This window comes from Nothobranchius furzeri, chromosome 4 (genome assembly GCF_043380555.1).
Source record: "Nothobranchius furzeri strain GRZ-AD chromosome 4, NfurGRZ-RIMD1, whole genome shotgun sequence".
Classification (NCBI taxonomy): Eukaryota; Metazoa; Chordata; class Actinopteri; order Cyprinodontiformes; family Nothobranchiidae; genus Nothobranchius; species Nothobranchius furzeri.
The window spans coordinates 78162461-78177460 of NC_091744.1; the positions used below are offsets into that span (position 1 = coordinate 78162461).

The window sequence follows — 15000 nt, forward strand, 5'->3', positions numbered from 1 at the left end:
TCTGTCTGTCTGTCTGTCTAAAGATCCATCGATCTGACATATAGATCAATCGATTGATTGGTTGATCCATCTATCGATTGATTTATCAATCTAACAAACAATTTATTAATTGATCTATCAATCTACATAAAGATCCATCTATCTATCTGTCTGTCTGTCAACCAACCGACTAATCCTGTCTTTCTGTCTATGGCTGTCTCTCTGTTTCTCTCTCTCTCTCTCTAAAACTCTAACATCTCTAGCTCATGCATATCTATTCCTGGTGGGATATGCAGCTGTAAACGGGTGGTCTGTAGCCGACGCGCTCCGCTGACACCACGCAGCCTGATCACACACGTGGGGCCCGTCGTCTCTAGCTGACCACTTCTTCTACACACACACAGACACAAAGACTCTCACACACATAAAAGGAATTGGGTTGCAAAACACAAATGGTTAAAGGTCTTTTACTGCATTCACTCCTTCACTTTCCTGAGCCGTGACCGTGTTTTCCATTACAGAAGTCTAAGTGAAAATGGGACTGTGAGGAAAAACTGCTCATTTGATCTTTTTAAAATATCTGCCACTAAGTGCGAGGCGTAATGGAGCAAAGTGTTTGAACCCAGTGAATGCTGCTGATGTTAAGCCTCCCTGTGCTGCGCCATGGAGCACTCACATGTAACTGCTCATGTGCTAACAGAATGAAGTGATCAGTCAGCAGCTGGCTGCGATCTTCACCCAGTGTTACGGCCCGTATCCCATCCCCAAACTGACGGAGATAAAGAGGAAGCAGACATCACGTCTGGGTGAGACTTTATTTTACAGTTTTTCTCAATTGGTTTGGCTCATTTCCTGAAATCAAGATGACATTCACAAAACCATAAGGTCATTTGGCCAAACAGTCTGACAGTGCTGCCCAACATTATAGCGCACTAGCAAAATCAAATATCTTTCCCCAAACTTTTCGTCCATGCTTCAAAAGCAGATTCCTTTCCCATATAAAAGGTCAGTACAGTCAAAATAGCACAGATCGTTCTCAATTGCCTTGGCACATGTGCATTCATTCAGTGCTTTTGTCAAAATAACCTGAATGGCTTAGCACAACACCATGGATCCCCTGCAAAAGCTCATATCTCTCCCAAAAGAGTTTATCCATGTGTCAAAACTAAATATCCTTCCCATATAAATAGTCAGTGCCCCCAAAATGCATTATACCTTTGGCATTGTTTAAGCACTGCAAGTCAAAATGCTCAGACGTTGTGTCACTGAGGCACAGGTCTAGCAACAGAATACCACTATGAATAAAACCAATAGATTTCACAGTAAAACCGGCCTCCAATTAACCACTCATACTCAGGAAACTGTAAACATTTTCATTCGTACAAAGAAATGTTAACATTAGAGAACATACTGTGAAAAGAAAACATATACAGGTGTAGTATATTTATACACTGTAATTAGATCTAAATATTATAATCAAAAGTGGTTGTTTTTATCATCAGGGAGTTTACTTAAACACTCTGTATTGACTGAGAGACAAGAAAAGAGAGAGTTGGGATCATTTAAGAATCTTTAATTTCTATAATTATAAATTCTTACAATCTACCAGGACTATCTCCATGATGGATGCATATGGATTTGGATGTTTCGTGTTGGTGTGTGTGTGTGTGTGTGTGTGTGTGTGTTGTTCAGAATCTCTAGGCTGACGTAGCGAATCTGGTTGTTATGACTAGACTACCACGAGGCTTCAGAAGCTGATGACATGAGCCGCCATTTTGTGCCGTGACCACGTACCTATGGAGTCTCCCGCGGTCAGATCAGGAGTGTCAGGTCCTAGAACCCCCCTTGGTGCTGGGCTGATGAAACAGTGGTGCAACACGACAAACCAGTCTACAGATAGCTCCGGCAGTAGTAGCAGATCTCGGCGGGTTCAGCTCTTATTGTGAAGGAACCGTCGTCTTGTTGTTCAAACGACAGAAATCTCCAGCTTGACAGTTCTCAGCTTAAAATAGGAAAGTACAGCTGGCCAGCCTGTAACTTTCTTAATGATGACGATGGAAGTCCTTAGGACCTCCAATTGAACAGAACTGAGGTTAAAATGGAACTGAGTATAAAATGGCGTTGCCTTGTTTTATATCTCCCAGTTGTTTATAAATCTTAGTAAACCGGATTGGACAACTTAAGTAAACAACCCAGATTCTCTCTACGACAGACGAAAGTTCTGATTGGTTGAAAACAATGTGTCATGCGTTTCCATGGTAATGTAGATCAGTCTGTCTGGTGCAGTCCTGTTTATTCATTAAACACATAACTCATGACATCTTTATTTCACAGATCATTCACCTGATTATTAATGATCAACATATGCTCTGATTAGCTTTATCACAAATAAAGTACTTTGATTAATTAATGGAAAGCTTTCTTCTTCTCTTCTTCTGTCTCTTCTCCTGGAATGTAAACATACTGAACCAAGCGTCCGACCTTGGCGATGTTACTGTGTGAAGGGGCAGCTGTTAAGGGCAGACAATTATAATATTCATAACGCTACACAGGATTCTGTAAATGTGAACAGTTATAAACACAAAAAAAAAAACAACAACAACAACTCTAGCCTACCATACTGTAAATAAGGTTTCAGAACTATAGTGCAGTTATATTTTCAGTGGTCGCCATTGTCACCCTCTCTTTCCTGGCCACCATCCTCATCCTCCTGGCCATCGATGCGCTGCTCTCTGTCAGGCCATAAATTCTCATCCACATCGCAACAGATATTTTCTCGTGCGATGCAGCGAGGGAAGAAACGGTGTGAATGTCTCAACCATCCCCTACATTGATCCTCTGTGATGTCCTCACATGCAGCATCCATTGCATGCAGCAGGGCCCTCTGGTCTTGAGCCTGATGCTCATACACCCTCCACCTCCAAGCTGAAAAAAACTCCTCAATTGGATTTAGGAAAGGAGAGTAAGGTGGAAGAAACTCCATTAGCATCCGGGGATGGGTGGTGAACCAGGTTCTGATGCGTGGGCCGCGGTGGAAGTTCACATTATCCCACACAATGACATAATGTGGTCGCTGAGGTCCTTCTACACCTCTCTCATTTTCTGGGATCAGATCAGTATAAAGGTGGTCCAAAAAATTGAGGAGCTTTTGTGTATTGTAGGGCCCTAAACTGGGAATGTGCGTGGCCACACCTCTTTCTGATATAGTGGCACACATTGTTATATTTGCTCCTCGCTGGCCTGGGACATCCACAGTGGCTCGGTGGCCAATGATGTTACAGTCACGCCTTCGACCTTTGGCCAGGTTGAAGCCAGCTTCATCAACAAACACTAGGATGTGAGGGGTGTCATTGCCCTCTAATGCCATTATTCTCTACAATAGAATAGAAATAAATATAATCAGTCAAGTAGAGACACATACTGCAGGGAGGATCTAAATTACTGTACAAACAGGGAGTGGGAAACTGACGACAATTTCTAGGCAAAATGCTCTAGTCACACAAAGCTGCATTCTGAAGGTGAAAAGGATACCGCAAAACAAGAAAACAGTGGTAACCATGTCTTACTGTAATAGTGTTACAATGATAGACAACCAGTAGTTGACTTACATGCACATACTGGTACAGCAGCCCTTTCACTCTGTCAGAGTTTCTCTCAAATGGTACCCTGTAAATCTGTTTCATGGTCATCTGATGTTTCTTCAATACCCGGTCTATTGTGGAGATGCTGATAGAGTTCATATTTTGGAACATGACATTGTCTAGCAGGATTGCATTAGGAATCTGTCTCAGTGTGATGGCATTATTTGCAATGACCATGTTGCATATTTCTTGTTCTTGTTGTTCATTTAGAAGTTTTCTTCTGCCACCCACTTGAGGCCGTCGTCCAATCCTAGACACACAAGTCAAAGGTCAACACTGTAAATTTGTTACAAAATGAGTTACCACTGTAATTGTACTGCTGTCCTATGGTACTAGAAGTGCGATGCACTGCACAGTGACTGGAATACTATTCACAGTATTTTCTCCATTTTTCTGTCTTTGTCATTTTTATAGTATCATATAACATCACATGACGATATTACAGTACACTAGGCCTACACACACACCAACACTGAATAGTTCAATAGCATAGTTCTGTACCCGTTTTCCCTGCGAAAGGTTTGGATGATGCAGGAGACTGTAGACCGAGCCACATTAGGCTGCACTCGGCGACCTGCCTCTGTCATTGTGAGGCTATGGTTTATAACGTGGTCAATAAGGGTGGCCCGGATTTCATCTGGGACATCATGGTGCCTCCGTGCTCCTCGGCCTCTTCCCCCTATTCCTCCACGCATTCTCACTCCTCCTCTTCCTCTTCTTCTTCCTCCTCTTCCTCGAGCAGGAAGTTGCTGTTGTACTTGGCGAGGTGCTTCCATGTTCACACTGCAAATGAAACTTGCCCCGGGCCAAACTCTGTCTATATACTTTAGACAGCAGTCATGATCATAGACAACACCTGTCAGGTGTCTGAACAACCTGTTTGATTGGTCATCTGAGATGTGGGAGGCTGCTCCTTCGTTAGTTCTAATTTCACCTGACTGATTGCCAAATACTGTCATAACTTTATCAAATGTTCCAAGATATTCTTTCATGGAATCATATCAATCAAACTTTATTTCAGACAAGGGATATGTCCATAACAAGAATAAAAATATAAAAAATAAATAAAAAAATAAAATACAAACACATTCTAATTACAAACCATATAGGCAGTTGCTCCAATGTTTAAAAAGGACTGAGGAGTACCTCGTGTCACTGTAAGATAAAGATGACAGAGCTCTAACAACCGCGTTAGCTGACAAACTCAGTCGGCAGATGAATTTGTACATGAAGAGCCTCAGAAGCGCATGAAAAGTTGGGATGTTACTCGTAACAAACATGTGACTTGCCGAAGTCCATCTAGGGAGCTTCATGAGGATTCTAAAAGCATCCTGATAAGCCACTTGAAGCTTCTTCATTACTACCTTACTATAGTTGCACCACAAGTGGGCTGTATAGAGAGGAGTACAAAAGGAACGAAAGAGGGACACTTTAACAGGATCTGAGCACATACCAAAGTTACGTGCCAGAGTGTTAGCCTGCATGTACAGCTTACCACACTGCCTCTTAATGTCCTCGTCATCACAGAGGTCACTTCTTAAAATGTGCCCCAAATATTTTACTTTGCTTACCACTTCCAGGACCTGATTTGTTAAGTTAAAAGATGGAAAATTAAGCTTCAGGTCCCCTTTAGTAGCAGCAATCATAACCACACTCTTTTTAGGGTTAAACAGGATGTCAAATTGCTCACCATACTTAGCACATGCCCTGAGCAGCTGCTGCAGGCCTGCGCTATAGGGAGACATGAGGACCAGGTCATCTGCATATATTAAATGATTTACCAGTCGGTCACCCACCAAGCATCCAGTCTTACTAGCATTCAGAGTAACAGACAACTCGTCAAGGTACAGGTTAAAAAGGACAGGTGACAGAATCCCGCCTTGTCTGACTCCATTTGATACGGAGAAAGGTTCAGACACTTCTGTTCCCCACTTTACCTGCATTAGTTGATGAGAGTACCAGAAGTGCAAAATCCTAACTAGGTAAGAAGGGACCCCTCTGTTTTGTAGCTTGATGAATAATTTCTGATGATTGACTCTGTCAAAGGCCTTAGAGGCATCTAAAAAACACATAAAAACAGAAGTATTATGCCTCATGTATTTGCTTACAGTTTCTTTTAAAGCATAGATACACAAGTCAGTACTAAGTTTACCTTTAAAACCAAACTGATTCTCTGTCGTAGTTATAAAATTTTGCAGTCTTTCCAGCAAAATATGCTCAAACACCTTGGACAACACACTAGCCATAGCAATAGGCCTGTAGTTATCAATACAGGAGATTTTTCCAGTTTTCTCTTTGACTATAGGGACTAAGAGAACAGATAACATATGGTCAGGCAAGATTCCATGCTTCAAAAAGCCGGTAAAGCACAATGAAAGTAACACCTGAGCTCTACAGCTAGCATACTTCATGTGCTCTGCTGATAGTTGATCCGGGCCGCAAGCTTTGTTTAAAGACATTTTCTCTATAGCGAGACGGACTTCATCAGCTCTGACAATCATACCATGATTGTAGTTAATGTTGCCAAGATTGAACCTTTCACTATTTACACAGTTAAAAATTCTGCTAAAGTGATTCCTCCAGGCTTCAACAATGTTCTTGTCTCCTGATACCCCATTTATAGATGCAGGTAGCAGCTGCTTACTGATACAGGAGCGTTTTAACTCCTTCCAGAACTCTGAAACATCATTATTCTTTAGTTTGTTCGCTAAGGAGTTTGCCCGCATTGTTTGCTCATTTCTTTTAATATAGCGAACAGCATTCTTGAACTTGAACTTGAACATATCTTTGATTAATTTTGACAGTTGAACAGACAATTGTGCATATGATGACTTACACAATGAAACCATGCTGATAAGTTGTGGAGTGAGTGACCATTTCACTGGCAAATCAACTAATCAGTTTAGATCGGCAAGATGTATTTATTTGGGAAATGTGCTAAATGTGGGCTCATTGTGCTAACTGTAGCTACTTGTACATAATCATTTGAAAAGAAGCACAGAGTCACTTGAGACATGTACTAAAGCATTTGCAATTTGATTAAACCAATGAAAACTGACATTCTGTTGCGAACGATTGCAAGGTGGTTTGCAGATTTGTCCATGTTATTTTGTGAATGTCATCTCGGTTTCAGGAAGGAGCCAAACCAATCGAGAAAACTGTAAATGATTTAAAGTGCAACATAAAACCATCATCTTTTTATTGAGCAAGTATCTATTTTTATAAAACACAACATATTGCCATCTAGTGGTCACTTACAGAAGTGTGAAGTATAAGGTGTGTGTAATGCAGCTATGCTTTCGTTTTTAATTAGTTTTTCTCCGTTGGTTTGGCTCATTTCTTGAAACAGAAACTACATTCTCAAAATAACACGGACAAACTATCCAAACCTCTTGGCAAATGTTCACAACAGAATGGCGTCTCTCATTCATTTTATCAAATGGCAAATGCCTTAGTACATGTCTCAATTGTCTCAGTAGCCTGCAGTTATACAGTTAGCCCACATTTAGCACATTTTCCAAATGAATAGATCTTGTAGATCTAAACTGATTAGTTGATTCTCAGTCTAATAATCATTCTCTCCAAAACATGTCAGCATGATTTCATTGTATAAGTACTCGCATGCACAACTGTCTGTTCAATTGTCAGAAATGGTCAAGAACATAATACCATGAATACCGTATATGAATTTCTTTGAATATTTGATACACTGATGACAGTGAGGTGAAACTAGACTAACGAACGGAGAGTGTCACACACAAGTGTTTTCCATGATCGTGTGCTGCCAAACACAGAAATACAGAGCTTGACCAGCACCAGTCTGATCTCTGAACATGGATAGACAAGGCCGAGCAAATGGAGAAGAAGAAGATGAAGAAGAAGAAGAAAAGGAAAAAGATGAAGAAGATGATGATGAAGATGATGAAGATGATGATGAAGATGATTAAGATGATGATGAAGATGATGAAGAAGATGAAGAAGAAGAAGAAGAAGATGATGATGATGATGAGGAGGAGGAGGAGGAAGATGATGAGGAAGAAGGAGAAGAGGAAAAGGAAGATGATGATGATGATGAAGAAGAAGAAAATGATGATGATGAAGAAGAAGAAAAGGAAGAGGAAGAAGATGAAGAAGATGAGAAAGAAGATGATGAAGAAGAGGAAGAAGAAGATGATGAAGATGATGAAGAAGAAGAAGAGGAAAAGGAAGAGGAAGAAGATGATGAAGAAGATGAAGAAGAAGATGATGAAGAAGAAGAGGAAAAGGAAGAGGAAGAAGATGATGAAGAAGAGGAAAAGGAAGAGGAAGAAGATGACGAAGAAGAGGAAAAGAAGAGGAAGAAGATGATGAAGAAGAGGAAGAAGAAGAAGAAGAAGAAGAAGAAGATGATGATGAAGATGATGAAGAAGATGAAGATGATGAGGAAGAAGAGGAAAAGGAAGAGGAAGAAGATTATGAAGAAGAAGATGAAGAAGAAGAAGAAGAAGAGGAAGAGGAAGAAGATGATGAAGATGATGAAGAAGAAGAGGAAGAATATGATGAAGATGATGAAGAAGAGGAAAAGGAAGAGGAAGAAGATGATGAAGAAGAAGAAGAGGAAAAGGAAGTGGAAGAAGATGAAGAAGATGATGAAGATGATGAGGAAGATGATGAGGAAGAAGATGATGAAGATGAAGAAGAAGATGATGAAGAAGAAGAAGAGGAAAAGGAAGAGGAAGAAGGTGATGAAGAAGAGGAAGAAGAAGATGAAGAAGAAGAAGAGGAAAAGGAAGAGGAAGAAGATGATGAAGAAGAGGAAGAAGAGGAAGAAGAAGATGATGAAGATGATGAAGAAGATGATGAAGAAGAGGAAGAAGGTGAGGAAGAAGATGAAGAAGAAGAGGAAGAAGATGAAGAAGAAGAGGAAAAAGATGAAGAAGAAGAGGAAGATGATGAAGAAGAAGAGGAAAAAGATGAAGAAGAAGAGGAAGATGATGAAGAAGAAGGGGAAGAAGACACTGCTGTCACGAATGGAATTTCTTCCCTTGTTGCATGGCAAACGTATCCGCTGTGATGTGGACGAGGATCTGTGGCCAGACGGACAACAGCGTGTAAATAATCAGGAGGGTGAAGACGGTGGACAAGAGCGGGAGAATGACTACAGCGACCACTGAATATGTCCTTGTTTTGTTTTTTTTGTGTTCATACAATTTACTAGCCTAGTGAACTAGACCAAATTCTTGCATTGCAAAGAATGGTCTAGGCATGCTCCATTGGAACCTCAGCAGCTCCTACCAGGACTCTGGCTGGCCAATCACAGCTCTCTTGAGGGGTTTCAAACACATAAAGAGCTGTGATTGGTCCATAATGGTGGGCCAATCATAGTGCTCTATCTGCTTAGTGAACAAATCACAGAGCTTTATCCGCTTTGTGGGCCAATCAGGGCACTCTATATGCCTGGTGGGTGGGATGATGCAACAGAGTGAAACAAGAGTATGTCACATTCATTGTCCAGTAGCATGCGGAGATCATTTGAAAGACAACGGTAGAACCCGCCCCACAACCGCGAGCCGTCAATGGAGCATGGCCAGACTAAATAATACATTTATTTAGTCTGGCTTGCCAGGCTAACAATTTACTGTATTGCTGTAAAATACATTTTCTTTTTACTTATGTATGAAACTTTGCGTGTGAATAAAAAATGGTTATAATTTCCTCGGTAGTGTGAGTGCAATCAGTGATGTCAAACCTTGGAGGCTACTTTTTTCGGTTGTACATTGTTGGTCCTCTGCCACAGTGACAAAACATCTAAACATGTTGTATGGCAGCACTCACACAATGCCAAAGGGACGACGCATTTTGGGGGCACTGACTATTCAGATTGGAAAGAAATGTAGTTTTGGCACATGAGTGAACTGTTGTAGGAGCGATATGAGCTTTTGCAGGTAAACCATGTTGTTGTGATCAACCATCCAGGTTTATTCTGACAAAAGCACCACGAATGAGAATGTCCGATCTGTGTCGAGAAACGAGCCAAAGCTATTGACAAGGATCTTTGCCATTTTGGAGACACTGACTGTTTAAATGAGAGGGATTTAGATCGAAGCCTGAGTGAACAGTTTTAGGAGAGATATGAGCTTTTGCAGGTGAGTTATAGTGTTGTGCTAAACTTTAAGAGTGTTATGCCAAATGATCTTGGAGGTTTGAGAATGTACAAGAAATGAGCCAAACCAGTGGAGAAAAACTAATATTCATTCACATTTCCTGTCCGCGTGCATTTCAGATCCTCACTTCCTGAACAATAAGGAGATGTCTGATGTGACCTTTTTGGTGGAGGGGAAACCTTTCTACGCCCACAAAGTTCTGCTCTTCACAGCCTCCAACAGGTGCTCACACACCAGCTGTTTACAGCTGTTCTTCCTGCACAAATTCAATCTGAAAGTATAGACCTCGCTGCAATTTGACATGTGATAAAATAATTCATGTGACTGTTTTAGAACACTTGTGATCGCCTCTCTTCCTCCTTTTCATTAGATTCAAAATTCTGTTAGCAAACAGACCTTGTGGTGAAAACACGTGCATCGAAATCAGCAATGTCAAATATCACATATTTCAGGTAAAACTAGCCGTAAGAATGAACTTCAAAATAATTTAACCTCCGATGCATTTGTGCTGATGTGTGAGCTGTGTGCCTCTGTTTCAGCTGGTGATGCAGTATCTTTACTGTGGAGGGGCGGACGCGCTTCACATCAGGAACACTGATGTCATGGAGGTTAGACCAATAATAAAGTTTCTGTCCAGGGCTGCTAGAGGCTCATCTGTGTTGTGTTAATGGATTTTATTTAGTCATGGCTGCAAGATTTGTTTTTATTATTTCAGTCAAATAAAACTGCGAGTTGTGATTTTGCTTAATCCATATAAAACGTGATATTTGTTCTTTTAAAAATGCACTTATTGTTGGAAAGAAAATAGCACTGTGTCATTTCTGTCATCCTTTTCTAATTCAACACTAAATTCAAATTCAAATTCACAAATACTTTATTAATCCCAGAGGGAAATTGATTGCTGTAGTAGCTCAGAATAATAATAATAATGAAGTCATCAAAGAGTTATTGTATATTACAATGGCTGTTGGCAGGAAGGATCTCCAGTAGCGGTCAGTGTTGCAGCGAAACTGAAGAAGCCTCTGACTGAAGACACTCTTCCGTTGTCGGACAGTCTTGTGAAGAGAATGCCCAGGGTTGTCCATAACTTTCTTGATTCTCTGGAGAATCCTTCTTTGCATTATCTCCTCCAGTGATTCCAAAACTGCCGAAACTCTGGCTGAGTCCTTGAAAGGGCTTGGAGTTCCTCCACCTTGTTGGCCAGTGATCTCACATTGCCCATTATGATTGATGGAAGAGATGGTTTGAATTTCCTCTTTCTCTGTCTCCGTTTTGCTCCCGCTCTGCATCCACGCTTCTTGTGTTTTAGCTCATTTGGGATTTGTGGCTTCAGTTGAGGTATTTTTTCAGCCTTTCCAATGTTAATCAGCTGCTCTCGATTGTAAACCAGCTTGTTGCCATGGTTACGCATCATAACAAATGCTCAAATAGTGAGAAAAGCTAAAAAATAGCAGTAAAAATCATCCAAGCTTCACAGCACCAGAAACAGAAAAGTAAAGTGTCCAAAAAATACTGTTTTTCTCGAGAAACTAGAAGAAAAAATGCCCAAGAGAAGGCAAAACTTACATATAGTCAACAGAGCTACTCCAACATGCAGCCACCCAGAGCAGCGCAGTTCCGCAGTTAAATATGTCTTAAAACAATGATAGAGACATATTTAGTTAATCTGTGAATTCTGTGTTATATTCATGAGAAATAAACTTGCTTAACTAATCAAATTCATAATAACAATCTTTAATTTGGTGATCCCCCCCACCCCCCCCCCACCCCCCCCCCCAGCTCTTGTCTGCAGCCAAGTTTTTCCAGCTGGAAGCGCTTCAGAGACACTGTGAGATCATCTGCACGAAGAACATCAACACGGAAACTTGTGTTGAGATCTACAATCACACAAAGGTAAGAAGTGAAAGAAGCTCATTTTAAACAAGTAAAGCAAAAATGGTAAATAATAATGCTTCAGAACTTTCTTCACAGTTCCTCGTTGCCCCAGACTTGGCGTCGTACATCGAAGGCTACTTCCTGAAGAACATGGTCATCCTGATTGAGCTGGAGCCGTTCAAACAGCTGCTCTACGATGCTCCGCCTGAAGGCCCCGGCTCCGACGTCCTGCAGGCCTTGGAGAGAACCCTGGCCATTCGAATCCAGTCCATCCACTTGTCTTCCTCCAAGGGCTCCATCGTCTGAACTCTCAATGCCCAAAACCAGAGTTTAACCATCAGATTTACATCAGAGACACTAGAATGATTGCTGGATTATTTACGGTTAAAGAGTCCATTTTATGATCCTCGTCTCTTTGAAACTCATCAAACAGCTAATATGCTTCTTGTTATCTTAGCACAGATGGTTACGAGTCCATCCGTCTGCCTTGTTGATGTCTACTAACACAACTATCACACAGTAGCCGTATTAAGCAGAAACTTGCCAATAACCAACCAAACGCAATCATCAGAGCTTCTGAACACACGGCTCAATAAGCAACCCCCGCATGGTGCGAGGGGGAACCGATGCCTCGTGGTGAAACATTTGGACCGGCACAGAAACAGATTATTTGTATATTTGTGAGTCACATCTGTGCTTATTACTCCATGAAGCCAAACGAAGGAAAAGAAAATGTGATGTGACTGAAACACGCGAGCGTTTGGGACTGGGCAGAGCGGAGGACTTTTAAAACCTCCGCTGCTTTGTACATTTTGTCAAATAAAACAGAGATATTGTAAGTTAATGTACATATAACCATTGTTTATTGTTTTTCTCATGCGTCTCACTGTTGGATATTGTTGTAAAAACACAAAGTTCGTCTTATAAATATCTGTGTTTGTGTTGCATGTCAGAGAGAGGACTTCTGTTCACGCTGTTGGGACATTTCCCATTACGGATCTAGTTTTCACCATCAGCATGAGTCACTAATAACATGTCGCCGTAAAACAGTGTCATGTTTTTATTTGTGGGAGGCCACAGGGCTGCACAGGAATCGGTTAGGCGATCACATGAGACTTTCCTTTATAAATACCAGAGTAAACAACAATAAGTTTGTTTTTAGTTTCATGTGTTGCAAACATTTTCTACCAGACAGATCAATCAATAATTCTGTTTGATGGAAAAAAAGAAAAGAGAATTTTAAGAGCTGCCTGCCGGTGCTTTGTTCTCAGCAGAAAAAGGTCAGATCTCCATTGGTTGGGGGTTTAATGTGACACCCAGCAGCGCACACAGCACAGCCGTCCCAAATGATGAGGAAAAAAAACAACAGCGTACGAAATTTGATCCACAGCTCTCTCGTGGTTTGGAACCCCCAAAATGTTAATAAAACCTTATGAACAACATGTGTGTGAATTTGAATTATTTAAAGATAGCCTGTTGATTTTTACAAAAACATGAGCTACTTGGTTAGTAAATTATTTTATTCTTCAGTAAAAAAAATCTGAATATTAAAAGTCTATAATTTAAAAAAGAAAAGCCTTATTTTGTTGGTTCATTTTCAGTCAATGATGCACTGTGTGAAGCGCGTTGGTTACAGGGTACACCCTGGACAGGTTGCCAGTCCATTGCAGGGCAACACACACGCACACACACACACACACACACACACACACACACACACACACACACACCTAAGGACAATTTAGAGAAACCAATCGACCTGACAGTCCTGTTTTTGGACTGTTGGAGGAAGCTGGAGTACCCAGAGAGAACACATGCATGAACAGGGAGAAGAACATGCAAACTCCATGCAGAAAGACCCCTGGCCGAGATTCTAACCCAGGATCGTCTTGCTGCAAGGAAACAGCGCTAACCACTGCACCACTGTGCAGCCCCAAGTTCAGTTATCATTTAAATATAACCTGTTGTCTATTTATCCCAATAATTCAGCACAGATTTGTTATGATGTGGGTGAAATATTAAGAGATTTCAACATTTTCTAAAATCAAAGCTTGTTTCCGTTATAAAATAAAAAAAGATTTATAATTAGAGTCATTAGTGTGGCGACAACTGTCAGTTGATTCACACCGAATGGATGAGTCCAAACCTTTGAAATGTTCTTTATTCTGCCTTCAAAAGACTGTGACCCAGCAGAATTTCACAAAGAATGATTTTATACAAAATATTTTAGAGCGTATTTTGGCACAATCAGTTGTAAAAAATTTTACATTTTTTTTATTTCACTTTTCTCCAATAATCATCCATCTACAGTATTTCACCCATTTCTTTTTGTCATTCCCGTTGTATCCTCTGTACAGAAAATGAATGATCAATAGCTTTGTGAAAATATGAGCATCTGCACCAGCATGTAGTAAATTCTCCTTATTTGAGTCTGAAATTTTGGCCAAACATCTATTGGCCCAAAAAGTATGAACCACGTTACAGATAATGAGTCAAGTTCGTGACAGAAGAGAAAAGTTTATGGCCTAAAAAACTCATTTAAGAAAAAAGTCTAATATCTGGAAATCTCAGCAAAATGAAATGCTAGTGAGATAAAAAGACTGGAGCAAAAGTGCTTCTTTGGACAGCCTGGAGGAATATGAGGAAATGAGGGCAGAAGTGTTTTGCATGGTACTCGTTAAAGTTGAAACTAGTCTGAAACTGATAAATTCCCATTATCATCCCAACCTTTAAACGATTACACAAACTGTGAATGATAAAGAAGTGATTAATGGAAGCGCTCAGCTGGGGGTGGTTTATTAAGATAACTGTAAATTAAATGAGGGCTCCATTCATTTTTTTCGTCTTGATTTTATAAAACAAAGACAGTTGGATTTCGATTGGATTCACTTATTATTTGAGCTAACAAGCTAGCTAAAGTTAACGAGGAAGTGTCAAAGGCAGGCTCAGAGAACCTTGGTCTTGGAGCTGTGAAGACACCATGAGGTCATTTTGCTCCACAGTAGCTGTCAATAAGATGCTGCTGATTCGATCAGAGACAAGGTGCATCGATTTAAAATAGCCAACAAAGGTGTAATTCACTACATTTGCTGCTGTCTCTGGTAGGAATGAATGATTTGTATGTTGTATTCTTGGAGAGGAAAAACTTTCAGGAATTAGAAGTGAGCTACATCAGAGGTGAGCTTCAGACGGCAGGGTTTAGAGTCTTACTTGGACATCTCACCTCTGATTGGCTAACAGCAATATGACTCTACCACTGACTTTCAACGTTGATGTTTTACCTCCACAAATAACACAAGCCGGATGAGTTCTGCCATGTGGTGGAGTTGCTAATGCTAACGATTAGCTTCTACTAGCCGAGA

The 15000-nt window shown here is 40.6% G+C and overlaps 1 protein-coding gene across 3 annotated transcripts in view; it reads left to right on the top strand.

Moving 5' to 3' along the window:
* btbd11b (BTB (POZ) domain containing 11b) overlaps window positions 1-13081 on the top strand; it is a 110956-nt gene extending 97875 nt beyond the window's left edge. For all 3 annotated transcript variants that reach the window (XM_015964935.3, XM_054733279.2, XM_054733280.2), the window contains 6 exons: window positions 680-785; window positions 9883-9985; window positions 10134-10215; window positions 10303-10371; window positions 11543-11656; window positions 11735-13081. In XM_015964935.3, coding sequence (XP_015820421.3) covers window positions 680-785; window positions 9883-9985; window positions 10134-10215; window positions 10303-10371; window positions 11543-11656; window positions 11735-11944 — 684 coding nt within the window. In that variant the 3' untranslated portion in view covers window positions 11945-13081. The remainder of the gene's footprint in view (window positions 1-679; window positions 786-9882; window positions 9986-10133; window positions 10216-10302; window positions 10372-11542; window positions 11657-11734) is intronic.
* Window positions 13082-15000: the final 1919 nt, after the last annotated feature.